The 16666-nt window shown below is 47.9% G+C and overlaps 1 protein-coding gene across 1 annotated transcript in view; it reads right to left on the bottom strand.

Moving 5' to 3' along the window:
- Positions 1-214: 214 nt before the first annotated feature.
- Positions 215-16666, bottom strand: part of NID2 (nidogen 2) — a 74050-nt gene continuing 57598 nt past the window's right edge. The window contains exons 13-21 of the mRNA XM_079982905.1: positions 15897-16127; positions 14108-14329; positions 12453-12622; positions 8546-8675; positions 6932-7103; positions 4317-4474; positions 2349-2472; positions 1785-1897; positions 215-746 (exon numbers count right to left, since the gene is read on the bottom strand). Coding sequence (XP_079839031.1) covers positions 736-746; positions 1785-1897; positions 2349-2472; positions 4317-4474; positions 6932-7103; positions 8546-8675; positions 12453-12622; positions 14108-14329; positions 15897-16127 — 1331 coding nt within the window. The 3' untranslated portion in view covers positions 215-735. The remainder of the gene's footprint in view (positions 747-1784; positions 1898-2348; positions 2473-4316; positions 4475-6931; positions 7104-8545; positions 8676-12452; positions 12623-14107; positions 14330-15896; positions 16128-16666) is intronic.

Raw genomic sequence — 16666 nt, 5'->3', positions numbered from 1 at the left:
GCTGCCAAGAACAACAGGAGCTGCCACAGTCCCTCCACTTCGAGGGAGTGTGCTCAGAGAGCGTATTGCATGGGATAAGTGATGCTCCGAACTTCCAAGGCCCCCACCTCAAATGTGGAGTGTTCCTTTTATACACACACACACACCGCATTTCATTGTGCTTTGAGCAGAAGTTCCCGGTAGTCGTGTCAAAAACAAAAAGCCTTGAAACGGCTTTAGAAAATTTATTATTTTTATTATTATTAAATTCATGGAGTAGCCTAGAAAAGACCAGAAGTTTCAGTCAGGTGTTGGCACATACACCTCACTTGCGCAGAGCCCTGGGGGTGGGGGGTGGGAAGGGTAGATTTGAGCCAGTTCATTCTAGCATATTCTCATATAAGGATAAATGTATATGTTCATAATTATTATTTTTTTCCAAAGTTGCTCCCATCAGCAAAAGGGTATAGCACCATTTCATCTTGGCAATACATAAAAAAAATGTTTTCATAAAAAAAAAAATACAGTAGTAAAAAGATTTGAGGTATAACTTAAAAAATACTGGATAATTTTGCTCTAAGTTAAACCACTTAATTCCCTTCAATACATATTGCTGGTTGTCTTCATATAGTTGGGAGAGGGGTCTTTTGCACTCTGTACAATAATATCTTCTCAGCGGGAGTCTCCTTCCAGCTGCCACAATGGAACTCTTCCCCCCCCCCCCCGGCCCTTTCTTCTGCCTCAAGTACCAGTAGCTTATTTTCTTCCTGCAAAAAGAGAAGCAGCAAGGGTTATATTGAAGGAAGACAATTCTTAAGGTAAAGAAGATGCAAACTCCTTCCTGTCCCTCCCAGCGCGCTCTCTCTCTCTCTCTCTCTCTCTCTCTCTCTCTCTCTCTCTCTCTCTGTGTGTGTTTGTGTGTGTGTGTGTGTAGAGTTCATAGGCGGTGATATGCCTCTCTGATGGCCAAAAAACCATATTTTCTCTGCTGAATAAAAGACATAAGTTGACGCACTTCTGAAGAGGCCAAAACGTTCTGCAAAAAACATCCTGCCCTTGCAGGGTTTTTATAACTTGTTGCAAGGCCACAGTTTTGGCACCTTTTAGTTTTTAGCTGGATCTTCCTTTTCACTCACTGCCCAGTCAGGAATCCTATCGATGTGCTGAGTTCACAGCACTTTTCTGCTAGGAATCCCACAGTGCGGATCTGATGGGAATTAATCAGATGTAGAGGACGCAGGTGGCGCTGTGGGTTAAACCACAGGGCCTAGGACTTGCCGATCAGAAGGTCGGCGGTTTGAATCCCTGCAACGGGGTGAGCTCCCATTGCTCTGTCCCTGCTCCTGCCCACCTAGCAGTTTGAAAGCACGTCAAAGTGCAAGTAGATAAATAGGTACCGCTCTGGCGGGAAGGTAAACGGTGTTTCTGTGCGCTGCTCTGGTTCGCCAGAAGCGGCTTGGTCATTCTGGCCAAATGACCTGGAAGCTGTACGCTGGCTCTCTCGGCCAATAAAGCAAGATGAGCGCCGCAACCCCAGAGTTGGTCACGACTGGACCTAACGGTCAGGGGACTTTACCTTTTTAGAGGTAAATTGCCCTCAGTCCCGATAGGTAGACAGAGACAAGGATTCTGCAGGAACGCTTCATTTGCCATGGCTGTTTCCTGTTCTACTGCACTGTGATGTCAGCAGCAAGAACAGTTTTGCAACAGCCCTGAGAAAAATCACTAAAAAGAAGAATTTTCCCAGGGAGCAAAAAATGCTTGTGGTTAAGCAACATACGTTTCTGTCAAACCCCAGATCTTACCTCCTGGGCAGTATGGGTGAACGGCTGTTATTCCATAGAGATGTGTTCGCTGTTCTGGAAGATATTCACCTGTAAAAGCACCACTGTCTTTGTTCACAGCTATGACGCCATCCCTGAGCAGAAAATGGGGGAGGGAAAATGGTTTTCATCCAATGCAACATCATTCCTTCAAGAGCAGTGGCTAGCTGGCCTATGCTAAAGTGTGAAAAGTCAACAGAGGCACAATGATGAAAAATGACTCCAGCTAATGCAAGACTCTTTTAAAGTGTTGTGAGTGGTCGGAGTTAAGTCTGACCCCCTCAACTGGCCCAGGTTCCCCAAACACCAGCAGGTGAGCCATTTTTGAGGCCTCATTCTACAGTTCTTCCCAAGACACATTTCCTGTACAATGCAGGAGACGACAAACTCTCCCTGCATTGACTTTTCCACATCCGGAATGGTTGGGCCAAGTGTGTGGGGGTACCTTCATAGTGCGAAAAGAACATCAACCCAAACTTGTAGGTCACTTAAATGTTAATCGGCTTTGTGTTAAAAAAGGCTTTCCTCCCAGCCTTCGGGACCTACCTTCTCCAGTCCGTGTGGTAGAAGTGATTGGCATAGCTCACAATGCTGAAGGGATAGTTGAGGTGGTTCTGAATGACGCGACGCCCTGTCCCGTTAGGCAGTGCGCATTCCAGCTTCTTGGTTCCTTTTCCCAAAGCAAAAAGAGGGAGAGTTAAATTGGGGTCATTCACTTCCTTGCTCTGGTCCATAATTGCAAATACCGTATTAGCCTGAATATAAGCCACATTTTTTTCGCAATGTAAAAAGTGAAAATGCAGCTTATACAGTGGTGCCTCGCAAGACGAAATTAATCCGTTCCGTGAGGCTCTTCATATAGCGGTTTTTTCATCTTGCAAAGCAAGCCCATTGACAGCTTAGCGGATTAGCGCTATTAGCGGTTTAGCGGCTTTTAGCGGATCAGCTGATAAGCGGCTTAGGGCTTAGGAAAAGGGGGGGGAGGGAAAAAGCCCCGCAGGAACTCGCAAGACATTTTTGTCTTGCAAAGCAAGCCCATAGGGAAATTCGTTTTGCGAAGCGCCTCCAAAATGGAAAACCCTTTCGTCTAGCGGGTTTTCCGTCTTGCAAGGCGTTCGTCTTGTGGGGCACCACTGTATTCACAACCTTATGGTATGCAGCCAGGAGCGCTGGGCAAACAGCGCCAGGAGAGTGGCAAACCGGCACCTGCCCTGTGTGTAGTCCCCTGTCCTCTGCCCCAAGGCCGGGAAGGGAAAAGGCCATCGGCAACACAGCGCCCCCCCCCCAGGAGCAGCAAGGAATGGAGTGGCTTATATTTGGGTATTTTGTCTCCTTTTCTTCTCCCCGCCTCCAATTTTAAAGCTGCAGCTTACAGTGGTGCCTCGCAAGACAAATAATCCATTCCGCGAGTCTCTTCGTCTAGCGGTTTTTTCGTCTTGCGAAACAACCCTATTAGCGGCTTAGCGGTTTAGTGGCTTAGCGGCTATTAAAAGCTTAGCGGCTTAGCGGCTAAGAGGCTATTAGCAGCTTAGCAGCTTAGAAAAAGGGGGGGGGAGCGAAAAAAATCACAAGACACGCAAGATGTTTTCGTCTTGCGAAGCAAGCCCATAGGGAAATTCGTCTTGCGAAGCGCATCGAAAAACGGAAAACCCTTTTGTCTAGTGGGTTTTTCATCTTGCGACGCATTCGTCTTGCAGGGCACCACTGTATATTTGGGTGCAGCTTATATTCAGGCCAATATGGTAGATGATTCAGGTTGCAGAATTGGGCTGACCTTAAGTGAAGGACTGATTTGCACATCCCGTTTTTTTGGGGGGGCACATTGTGAGTGGAGCATTAGCCTAAAAAGACGGGCTGTGGGCAGGAAGCGCCAGAATGCTTTTGGGAAGGGAGGTGTCTTTAGTTAGGTGATCTGTAACAGGAGACAAGCGTTCCTGAAATACCATTTTCCCGATGCCTGCACATCATCGCCTTTGTGTGTCCCGGGTTATGGTCTGAAGCAGGCTTCCTCAGCCTCGGCCCTCCAGATGTTTTTGGCCTACAACTCCCATGATCCCTAGCTAGCAGGACCAGTGGTCAGGGATGATGGGAATTGTAGTCTCAAAACATCTGGAGGGCCGAGGTTGAGGAAGTCTGGTCTGAAGGTTCACAAAGCCACCACCTTGCTGAGCTAAGCAGCTCCAGGTCTGGTCAATGCTTTGGGTGGATTAGTGCCTGGACGCAATCTGGCTTCCATAATGGAGGGAAATGGGGTATAAATGCAAGGGAACAAAATAAATAAAATATGCCGTACAGTCAGATCCTTTCTGGTTTTTAAGAGCACACTCTCAACCTTTATAGTCAAGGTTTATACACACAGGTTTCAAGGAAATAAATAAGGTTCTGTATGCAGGCAACCCAATTATAATAACATGAAGTGCAGCCCTGAATGTGGTTGATCTTGACTGTTGGGTCCTTAAAAGCCCGACTGTGATTCCTAACCCCCTCCATTTCTCTCCGCGAAATGCCCCTTACCTGCATCTGCCCAGCAAATCAGTTTGGAGAAGGGGTCGAAGGTCAAGCCGTTGGGCAGCCCAATGTCTTGGTTGACCAAAATCCGCCTGTGTTCCCCAGTCACAGTGGATGTCTCGATTTTGGGGGCTTCGCGGTTCCAGTCCGTCCAGTACAGATTCCTGGAGGGAGATGCCAAGAGCAACTACGGTTGGCTGTGCATCAAAGTGGTTACACAAACAAAGTGAGGCCCGAGATTCGTGTGCCAGCTACTCCCATTATTTCGGGAAGTTCCTTCATCACCTCTTCCCAGGTAGGGGTCAACAGGTGTCATGGACATCAAACAGGCACACACATACCAGAACCAAACCTACACCATAATTAGTATTTTATTGGCTTCAACAGAAAAGCTTTTTCCACAAATTACAGTGAAGTTTCTTGCATTGCAGGGGGGTTGGGCTGAATGACCTTTGGCGGTCCCTTCCGACTCTATGATTCTGTGACCCAATGGGTGCCTGGGAATGCTTCTCTTGCACTTGAGGAATTCCTGAGATCTGCACCACTGGCTCCCTTTGAGCTTTTGGAAAGAAGGCAAAAATGCTTTTTGCTGTTGTGTTGCCAAACCTCTGGGGATTAATACCTGCTGGTTAGAGTGCTGGTCTTGGCATCTGACATTTGTTTTGCTTTTTTTACAGTTGTAACAGAAAAAGGGGGAAACAAATAACGACGGGAACATTTTTTTAAAGGTAAAAAAAGGTAAAGTTAAAGGACCCTGGGACGGATAAGTCCAGTCAAAGGTGACTATGGGGTTGCGGTGCTCATCTCACTTTTCAGGCCGAGGGAACCGGTGTTTGACCACAGACAGCTTTCCAGGTCATGTGGCCAGCAGGACTTAACTGCTTTTGGCGCAATGGGACACCGTGATAGAAAGCAGAGCACATGGAAACGCCGTTTACCTTCCCACCACAGCGGTACCTATTTATCTACTTGCACTGGTGTGCTTTCAAACTGCTAGGTTGGCAGGAGCTGGGACAGAGCAACGGAAGTTCAGTGGGTGGTGCTGTAGTCTAAACCACGAGCCTCTTGGGCTTGCTGATGAGAAGGTTGGCAGTTCGAATCTTGCTAATATAAGCAGTCTGAATAGGCATCTGAGTGAATTGACAGTGCTGGTGTGCTGCTGTAGCTAAGGGAGCAAACACTGAATTGAAAAGCCCCCTGGCTGGATCTCTCCTCTGCCTGTAGCCTCGACTCTCCGATTGTAAGATGGGGATAATGACAATACTGGTCTACCCTACAGGGTTGTTGTACGGGTAATAAAATAATGAGATTGCCCTTCAAAATTATTACCTGTACAACTCCGTGCATGTCTGCTCAGAGGTGATGTGGCGCAATGGGCCAATGTGTCTAGCTGTTACCCAGAAGGTTGGTCATTCAAACCCACCTAGAGACAGCTGCCAGTAGTGATGTATGGAAGTGAGAGCTGGACCATAAAGAAGGCTGATCGCCGAAGAATTGATGCTTTTGAATTATGGTGCTGGAGGAGACTCTTGAGAGTCCCATGGACTGCAAGAAGATCAAACCTCTCCATTCTGAAGGAAATCAGCCCTGAGTGCTCACTGGAAGGACAGATTGTGAAGCTGAGGCTCCAGTACTTTGGCCACCTCATGAGAAGAGAAGACTCCCTGGAGAAGACCCTGAAGTTGGGAAAGATGGAGGGCACAAGGAGAAGGGGGCGACAGAGGACGAGATGGTTGGATAGTGTTTTCGAGGTTACCAGCATGAGTCTGACCAAGCTGCGGGGGGCAGTGGAGGACAGGAGTGCCTGGCGTTCTCTGGTCCAGGGGGTCACAAAGAGTCGGACACGACTAAACGACTAAACAGCAACAACCACAGAGACAGCTGTGGGCAGAATTCCTGCATTGCAGTGGCTTGGAATAGATTCTCGAGGACCCTTCCAACACTACAACTCTACGATTCTATGATAGAGGGGTTTCTCCATCCTCTTGTTTATTTTGCCCTTTTCTTTTTTTTTAAATTGAAGATGTACTGTATTTTTCTGTGTATAAGACGCCCCCATGTATAAGACGCCCCATATTTTTTTTAACCCCAAATTAAGAAATTAAGTTGTTTAGCTTTTTGGGATGGGTGGGGGAGGTCACTTCCGCCAATCACTCACCCGCCTGCCCACCACTTGCCACAGTCAATGCCGATCGCACACCTCGCCGCAGCTGCCAATCGCCTGCCCGCCTCGCCACAGCCAATCACTAGCAGGCCTTGCCGCAGCCACCAATCACCCGCCCAATCGCCACTGCCAATCTCCTGCTTGCTACTGCCATTCATCGCACGTCCCCCCCTCCTCTGTATTCACTGTCCGTGTATAAGACTACACACAATTTTTGCCGAATTTTTTTAAAGCAAAAAGCATCGTCTTATACACGGGAAAATACAGTAAGTTCAGTGTGGCTACTCTCAAATAACTAGGTATAAGATTGCAGCCTAAAACCCCCACGAACCCTGGTTCATTTGCATTTTGCAATCGATGCAAAGACGGCAGAAGGAGATGCTCTTCAGACTGTGTCATTTTCACAAAGCGACTTCAGAAATTTCCCTTCTGCTTCTCTGCGGGGCCTGCCACTCACCCGTGAATGGGATCCACCGCGATGGCACGAGGGTTGACAAGGTCTGTGGCAAAGAGGACGCGGCGCTCTGTGCCGTCCAGCCGGGCACTCTCGATTTTGTCCAAGCCGCTGTCTGTCCAAAACATGGTCCTTCGGAGGTGGTCGATGGTGAGGCCTTCTGGACTCATCAGCCCTGCGGGAGGAGAAGTCCAGAAATGACTGATGGAGGCTCAAAGATTCATTGACTTCGAGGTTTTAAGAAAGGGGTACAGCCTGCATGTTCCCTGCTATTCTGTTCATCATGCCACTTCCAGGTTTCTGGGAAGTGAGAAAACCTATAAAACGCATTATGCACAAGAGCGGTTTGCACAATCCAATAAGGAATTGCGCAATGCAATTCAAAACAGTCACAATTAGAAGAGTTTGGATTTGATATCCCGCTTTATCACTACCCGAATGAGTCTCATAGCAGCTAACAATCTCCTTTCCCTTCCTGCCCCACAACAAACACTCTGAGGTGAGTGGGGCTGAGAGACTTCAGAGAAGTGTGACTGGCCCAAGGTCACCCAGCAGCTGCATGTAGAGGAGCGAGGAAGCGAACCCAGTTCACCAGATTACGATTAATTGCACATTTATTCAACATCCAGTTAAGAATGTTTAGCTTAACTAATTCAACAAAACTGATGATCCAGCCTTACCAGGTTTTCGAAGCCCGATAGTCTTGCACACCTCGAAGTCCTCCCTGACTCTTGGTGCCCCTCAATGAACATTTCAGAACTGCAGCCTGGCATTTACAAAGCACGCCTCCAACTGCTGCAAAATACCTGATCTGCCCCCCTCCCCCGGGCATTGCATGTGATAGGTGCGTCCTGCATCTATCCTGCTTCCTCCAGAACAATCCCTGGACAACGGCAGACTCCCTTGGAGCAAAAATCTGCCAAGTTTCCCTTTTAGGGGAAGTTTCCTGTCTTTGCAAATATGAGCAGGGGTGGGGCGGTATTTCACAACCTCCAACATGGACTGGGAACCCAGAGGAAGCGAGCCACATACCCGATTCAAGTTTGCCTTTAATGGCAGGAGTTTCGAAAAGTCAAATGAAAAAAGGAACACTCATAAGGTAAGACTACATTTCCATTCTAGTTACCGATAGCAACAGAAATACATAAAATATAGTCAAGAATGCAGTATAATTTTTTTAATCCACTTGAATCACTTTATATTAAATTTTGCACGACGTACTCTTAAAAAAGGGATGCAGGGGGCACTGTGGTCTAAACCACAGAGCCTAGGACTTGCTGATCAGAAGGTCGGCGGTTCAAATCCCCGCGACATGGTGAGCTCCCGTTGCTCAGTCCCTGCTCCTGCCAACCTAGCAGTTCGAAAGCATGTCAAAGTGCAAGTAGATAAATAGGTACCACTCCAGCGGGAAGGTAAACGGCGTTTCCGTGCGCTGCTCTGGTTCGCCAGAAGCGGCTTAGTCATTCTGGCCACATGAGCCGGAAGCTGTACACCGGCTCCCTCAGCCAATAAAGCGAGATGAGTGCCGCAACCCCAGAGTTGGTCACGACTGGACCTAATGGTCAAAGGTCCCTTTACCTTTACTTTACTGCTTAAAAACAAGAAATCTTCACATACCCGATTGGATAATCGTCTCTGGTTCTGCCCCTTGTTCCAGACTTGCCCGACTTATGGTCCTCCCGGCAACATCCGTCCAATACATCATCTTCTCTCTGCAGTCGTAGTCAATCCCCACCACGATAGAACCCTAGAGGGGGCATATACACAGAGAGGAGCAGCCAGACATTGAGGCAAGGGTATTATCAGCTTCCAAGAAATCCAGTCGCTATTTCCTGCTTCTGGAACTTACAAGGAACCACCTGCTTGCTAGATGAGTTGTCAAGAACTGGCTGCACTGGTTTAATTTAGCAGCCAATGCGAAAAACCCTGAATATGAACACTCTTCAGAAACTGGGTTTTGCCCCTCTAACCCTTCTAAGTCTGGGCTTGGGCCAAGCAAAAGCAATGGTTAGGCAAAGAATTATAGACACCAAGAAACAACAGGACTGCTTAAGGTGACCTGACTACAAAATCGAGAGAGATATAGCTGCACCAGCAGCATGTCTCTTTTTTCTTGTATCCAAAAATGCAAGAAGGGCTTTTACACTTGCCAGAAGCTGGGCTCTGCCCTCACCGGTCTTGGAAGGATCCTTTAAAAAAGTCCCATATGACCAGAGAATTTGCGCCTGTCCATTGGGGGATATAGGAAGCCCTGAACACATATTTTTTAGATGTCCCTTTTACGATAAGGCACGTAGAGAAACCATTGACCCCCTGCTAGTGAGGCTTGCTGACCTCCTGGTAAAGCAAAAATTCGATTAAACATTAAAAGCTTCCCTAAAGAGGGCTGCCTTCAGATGTCTTCTAAATGTCAGGTAGTTGTTTATCTCTTTGACACCTGATGGGAGGACGTTCCACAGGGTGAGCGCCACCACCGAGAAGGCCCTCTGCCTGGTTCCCTGTAACCTCACTGCTTGGAATGAGGGAACCGCCAGAAGGCCCTTGGAGCTGGACCTCAGTGTCCAGGCAGAACGTTGGAGGTGGAGACACTCCTTCAGGTCTACTGGGCCGAGGCCGTTTAGGGCTTTAAAGGTCAGCACCAACACTTTGAATTGTGCTCAGAAATGTACTGGGAGCCAATGTAGGTCTTTCAGGACCGTATTATGTGGTCTTGGCAGCCGCTCCCAGTCACCAGTCTGGCTGCCGCATTCTGGATTAGTTGTAGTTTCCGGGTCACCTTCAAAGGTAGCCTCACATAGAGCGCATTGCAGTAGTCCAAGGGGGAGATAACTAGAGCATGCACCTACATTCTCTATCTTCCTACATTCGGCTTCATTACATGTCTGCAAGTTCTGGCATTATGAGAGATGGGGGGGGGGCCTTTTCTCTATCCACCTTCGTGCATGATTTTATGAACTTTGGCCCAAAGGTTCTGAATGCCACTAATGCACGATAAATGCACTTGCTTAATTATTTTTGGATAGCCTGTGTCTGTCCGCTCCCTGCTGCGTTTTGTTTGTTTGGGGGCGGGGGAGAGCACCCTGGAAAGAGCCCTGCCACAGGATCAGGCCAATGACTCTTCTAATCCAGCGTCCCGATCCCACAGTGCCCAACCAGATGCCCCAATCATAGCTGTCAACTTTTCCCTTTTCTCGCGAGGAATCCTATTCAGAATAAGGGAATTTCGCTTAAAAAGGGGGAAACGTTGACAGCTATGGCCCCAACTGGTAATCAGATGCGTCCCAGCTCCGACAGTGGAGCACTTTAGGTATCCTTTCTCAGGCACCAAAATGTCCCGGCTCAGCCCTGCAAATAACTTCAAAAACATCAGCACCTTTTACCAACCAATTCCGTCTATTCTGTCCGCCCCCCCTCAACACACATATACACAGTTTCTTTGGAAACTTTCTGTTTGAGAGCAAGGAAAGTGTTTAAATGAGTCCACGATCTCCAGAGAGCTGCATCTTCGGGAAAAACTTTTGCTCAACTGGTGATATTCTTCCCCACGGAAACCCTGGAGGTCCTTCTCTCTCTCTCTCTGCCTGTTTTGATTTTCTGCGAATTTGCTTGATTCCCCACTGGGCTGGGGTTTTGTTTTATTTCACGTTTAAGTGCTCTCTCTCTGACCATGAAGAGGTGGTCTGGAGGACAGCGGCCTTTCGCCGAAAACAAACCACCCCCACCCCCCAAATAGTTTCCTGGAAGCTTTGTTTGCCAACACTTCTTGGCTGGGAGCTCCTTAAAAATCTGGGCAAATAATATTAACCGTTTGAGATGGGAGGAATAGTCTCTGAGAGGGGAGCTTCAGAGCAGTATTTAAAGGCACAGGAGAGTTTGAGGAAGGAAGGGGAAATGGATCCTTTTCCCATGGTGGGACCAGAACCCAATTTTGAACGCTGTGTGTCAGTGAGACAACTTTCACTGTGAAATCTGTCTGTCTCTATTGTCTTCATTTTAACAGCTTTCAAGGGCATGTACTCAAAAAGGGTTTAAGTTGTGAAACATATTGGGGGGTGTTGCAGGAATTTATGTATAGGTTGGGGGGGTTGCCCCTCCATAATAATAATAATAATAATTTATTATTTATACCCCGCCCATCGGGCTGGGCCTCCCCAACCACTTTGGGCGGCTTCCATAAAAACCAAAAATACAGTAAAATAACACACGTTAAAAACTTCCCTGAACAGGGCTGCCTTAAGATGTCTTCTGAATGTCAGGTAGTTGTTTATCGCTTTGACATCTGGTGGGAGGGCGTTCCACAGGGCGGGCGCCACCACCGAAAAGGCTCTCTGCCTGGTTCCCTGTAGCTTTGCTTCTCGCAATGAGGGAACCGCCAGAAGGCCCTCGGCGCTAGACCTCAGCGTCCGGGCAGAATGATGGGGGTGGAGACGCTCCTTCAGGTATACTGGACCGATGCCATTTAGGGCTTTAAAGGTCAACACCAACACTTTGAATTGTGCTCAGAAACATACTGGGAGCCAATGTAGGTCTTTCAGGACCGATGTTATGTGGTCTCGGCAGATATCATGCACATGCAGCCTCATCAAAACACCTATCTATTCAAAGGGCCTTTGCTGCACTGAAGGAGTGAGGACCAGGGGTCCACCTGGGTCCACTTTGGAGAGCCAGACTGAAGCCATTTTATAAGGAGCAAGCTAAAAGCTAAAAGCTAAAACCTATTTCTCTCCTCTTCTTGCACAAAGCATTTTTGTAAATGCAGCAAGTGTGGTCAGAGCACTTCACACCTGCAAGCTAGCTGTCGACCCAATTCCAGTAAAACACCGAGTCAAGAGCGAACAACAGGAAGATTTAGCTCACCACAAGACTAACGGTGAGAAAACCGATGGTCAATGTGGTTTTACTAGGAACTGTAAGTGGGTCAGAGAGTTTATGAGCTTACAACACCACCTAGTGGATAACGCAGCTTGGAACCAAAAGGCCGCCACCAATTTTCCTATTGGTAGAGCTTTTAATGAATATGCATAAAGGGGAATGTTTGAGGGGTGAGTCAAGGGGCTGAACTTTTGCTTTGCCTAAGGGTATAAAAACTGTCTGCCCCTGGTGTTCGGGGGCATTCTCTCATTTCTTCCTGAATGCACCCCTTTTTGCTTTTTGTCTGACAAAAACCAAATTGAATAAAATCTTCTCTTTAAGAAATATTGCTGCCTGGATTTTTCCATTCTGGTCTGTATTCTGAAGTCCCCAACAGCACGATACCCAATGTATCGAGGGAACCACCAGAAGGCAGATCTGCACTCAGCCAGGGAGTTCACTGACCACAGCATCCTGGATCCTTCCCACCTCCAGAGATGTGGGCAGCAGGTTGGGGAATCCTGCATTGCTGCGCACAGGATCGGGGTTATCCTGCCCCTGCTCCCCACATGTGGTCTTTTGACATGGGAAGATGTGGTCTTTTGACATGGGAAGAGCCACCCATTCCTCCTTTGCCCCCACCCCACCCTCGCCCCCAGGAAAAATACTTTACATGCAGGGAGAGCAGGGTCTTCGCTGCCTCCTTATGAAGCCTGGTGCCGTTCAGAGGCAGGTAGCCAATTTGCTGGCCCTGGGCGTACAGCAGGAACGTCCCGGCCGAGGGGGGACTGACGTCTGGGCGCGGAGAGGGACGGACGGTCGGAGGGGCGACGCTGGGCAGGCCTGCGGGAGAATTGAAGAGTTGGAAGGGACCCCGAGTATTATCTAGTCAACCCCCTGCAATGTAGGAATACGTAGCTGTCCCATACGGGGATCAAACCTGCAACCTTGGCGCTATCGGCACCGCGCTCTAACCAACTGAGCCACCCAGGTGGAGAGGCAAAAGGTGTTACATGGCTCAGAGATGGTACCCAAAGGACTGTGTGTGTTCTTACTGCCTACCCAACGAGATTGCTTGATGGGGCTTCCCTGCACAGCCCCTGCCCCTTTCTTCCGATTCAGGGTGGGGGGTGCAAGAGGGTCTTTTCTATACCAGTCTTACCTACCACTTTCCCCACCCTCTTATCTGCTTTTAAAAATTAGCATCGGTTATACCCTCTGGAACTCCCCGCCTCTTGACACCCTTTTACTCCTTTTGGCACCTGCTAAAAACGTTTCTGCTTGGACAAGCCTGCCCAGATACTTAGTATGCTGGTGTGTTTTTTATTCTATAGCTCTTTTGAAATTAACGCCGCAACTGTTTTCACTAACAATCTCGCTGTGTCGTTCTTTTTTGCAAACGACTTGGCGGTTTTCCGCAGTCAAGCGGGATATAAAATTGGTGTGTTAAGTAAGTAAGTACCGTATTTTTCCGTGTACAGTGGTACCTCGTGTTAAGTTATTAATTCGTTCCGGAGGTCCGTTCTTAACCTGAAACTGTTCTTAACCTGAAGCACCACTTTAGCTAATGGGGCCTCCTCCTGCTGCCTCGCCGCCGGAGCACAATTTCTGTTCTCATCCTGAAGCAAAGTTCTTAACCCAAGGTACTATTTCTGGGTTAGCAGAGTCTGTAACATGAAGTGTATGTAACCTGAAGCGTCTGTAACCCCAGGTACCATTGTATAAGACTAGGTTTTCCCCCTACAAAATTATCTCAAAAATTAGGGGGCATCTTATACAGTGGTACCTTGGGTTACATACGCTTCAGGTTACAGACTCCGCTAACCCAGAAATATTACCTCGGATTAAGAACTTTGCTTCAGGATGAGAACAGAAATTGTGCCGCGGCCGCGGCAGCTGCAGCAGGAGGCCCCATTAGCTAAAGTGGTGCTTCAGGTTAAGAACAGTTTCAGATTAAGAACAGACCTCCGGAATGAATTAAGTACGTAACCAGAGGTAGCACTGTGCATAGATACATCTCCCCCCCCCCCAACTTTCTCAAATCTGAGTCCCCAAAAGTAGGGGGTGTCTTATAGATGGAAAAATATGGTAAGTTAAAAATAAATGTGGCCCCCATAACGTTGACTAGAAGGGAAAGTGGACCTTGGCTGAAAAATAAAACTTTCCCCAGCCTCACAGGATTTCCTCCCTTGGCTCCACCATGCCCATCCTCGTGTCTTCTGCCACGGAGCCCCTTTCCGTCCCCAAACAGCCATGCTGCATGTGTTCTGCCCAGCCACCTCCCCTGAAGGCTTTGCAGAGAATTGCTTCTGACGCCATAGCACTTACACGCGGGGGGAACTCCAGGCTCCGACCTTGTCCCTTGGACCTCGCGCCCATGCTCGTCCACACACCAGCAGTAGCCGCTGTTCCCGTGGCACTGCAAGGGGGTGAATTCGCCCAGGGCGTCGCACTGGGGCACGTACTGGTCGCCCCTCGGGCTGCCCCCGTAGTGCTCTAGAAGACTCTGCCTCCAGCGCTCGCACATGGTCTGCGGCCTCTGGGTGGGCTCTGAAGGACGAACAAAAAAACCCAAGAGGGTGTAAATCAGTGTTTCTCAAACTTGGGTCCCTGGCTGTTGTTGGACTACAACTCCCATCATCGCTAGCTAGCAGGACGAGTGGTCAGGGATGATGGGGAACATAGTCCTACAACAGTTGGAGACCCAAGTTTGAGAGATGCTAGTTTTAAGTGACCCACACCAAGGTTTGCAAACCTGTAAAGAAAGAGAAATACTGGAACGTCAGGTCTTCCCAAAACCCAGACTCCACCCCCATCGCCACTGAAGCCTTGCATCCAAATTCAGCAGGTCTTAAACCTGGTAGCACCGTAAACTTAGCAGATATTACAGAATCAGGACCCAGCGGTCATTCCTTCTCTGGTGAATACCTACTTTTGTGTTTCTATATTGCAAATCGCCCTGGAATCCCGGGATGAAGGGCAGTCTAGAAATTTAACACGTCAGTTAATAATAATAATAATAATAATAATAATAATAATGTCCTCTGCCCTGCCCACATTTAACTTGGTGGTGTTTCAACCAAGCTCAAACTGTGCAAGTTAAATGCTGATGGACAGCTTTCGAAAGCATTGGAGATGCTCACATGCCTTCAGGCAAGTTCCTAGACCATGGATAGGCAAACTAAGGCCCAGGGGTCGGATCCAGCCCAATCGCCTTCTGTTTTTTTTGTTTTCCATATATATATATATATATATATATATATATATATATATATATACACACACACACACACACACACACACACACACATATATATATATATATACACGAAGAAGAAGAGTTTGGATTTGATATCCCGCCTTTCACTCCCTTTAAGGAGTCTCAAAGCAGCTAACATTCCCCTTTCCCTTCCTCCCCCACAACAAACACTCTGTGGGGTGAGTGGGGCTGGGAGACTTCAAAGAAGTGTGACTGGCCCAAGGTCACCCAGCAGCTGCATGTGGAGGAGCGGGGAAGCGAACCCAGTTCACCAGATTATGAGTCTACCGCTCTTAACCACTACACCACACTGGCTCTCAATATACACATACATATATATATATATATATATATATATATATATATATACACACACATACACACGCGCGCACACACATATATATATATATAAACATATCATTCCCAACAATCATATAACGTATTTTCTTATCTTATACAATGTTTTGGACTTCCATCAACCACATCTGAAGATTTTTCAATCTTTATCACTTAATCTACATTTCTTAATTTCCCTATTACTTTTAATTGTCCTTAACCAACAGCCCAATCGCCTTCTAAATCCGGCCTATAGGCGGTCCGGGAATCAGCGTGTTTTTACATGAGTAGAATGTGTCCTTTTATTTAAAATGCATCTCTGGGTTATTTGTGGGGCATAGGAATTCCTTCTTCTTCTTCTTTCCAAAATATAGTCCGGCCCCCAACAAGGTCTAAGGGACAGTGGACCGGCCCCCTACTTTAAAGGTTTGCTGGCCCCTGTCCTAGACCCCGAGAGGAACAGCACCCAGCCTTGTTTTCCCCAGATTTTTTAGCATAGCGAAGGACAGACGAGGCACTAACCTGGAGCTCTGCAAGTTGGCCGGGAAGTCGATGGTGGCACCCGGCTGCCGGGAATCTCCTTGCCATCTGTGTCCACGCACCAGCAGTACCCGGTGCTGCTGTGGCATTGCAGTGGCCTGTAGTTCCCCTGGTCATCACACTCGGGTATGTGGGGGGCCCCAGGGAAGGAAGCGCCTCGCTGGCTGGCGTACAGCCGCTCGTGTTCACAGCGGGTCATCCTCTGCACACCCCCTGCCGGCCGGGAGAAAGAATAATAGAATTGTAGAGTTGGAAGGGACCCACAAGGGTCATCTAAAGCATCCCCGACAGATGGCCGGCCAATCTCTGCTGAAAAGCCTGGTGCCTTAGGCTTCCTCTTAATGATGTCTCCAACATATCTGAAATATCGGGGTACAACCCCACTAGAGTTGGCATATAGTGTGATAAGCTGATATATCACAAAAAATGTTGAGGGTTTTGTGTTTTTTTTGGCAGAGTTTTGCCCAAAGGTGTTGAGCTTTCTTGGCAAAATCGCAAAAAAATATAAAAAGTTTTGGAGCTATTTTTATTTTTAAGGTAAATTGTCAGGAGACATGGCTTGCCGTATATCCAGATTTCACCGGGCATTTTTTAGCAATTTCCGCCCGGACGCTGCTTTCGACTGCTGTATTCCAGATACCGTATTTTTCGCTCCATAAGACGCACCTGACCATAAGACGCACCTAGTTTTTAGAGGGGGAATACAAGAAAGAAAAAATACTCTTTAAAGGGAGCGCTGAGCAGAGCCTGTA

This window comes from Podarcis cretensis, assembly GCF_951804945.1.
Source record: "Podarcis cretensis genome assembly, chromosome: 1".
NCBI classification, from domain to species: domain Eukaryota; kingdom Metazoa; phylum Chordata; class Lepidosauria; order Squamata; family Lacertidae; genus Podarcis; species Podarcis cretensis.
The sequence above is the reverse complement of the archived record's forward strand: the minus strand, read 5'-3'. Positions and strand labels throughout refer to the sequence as shown.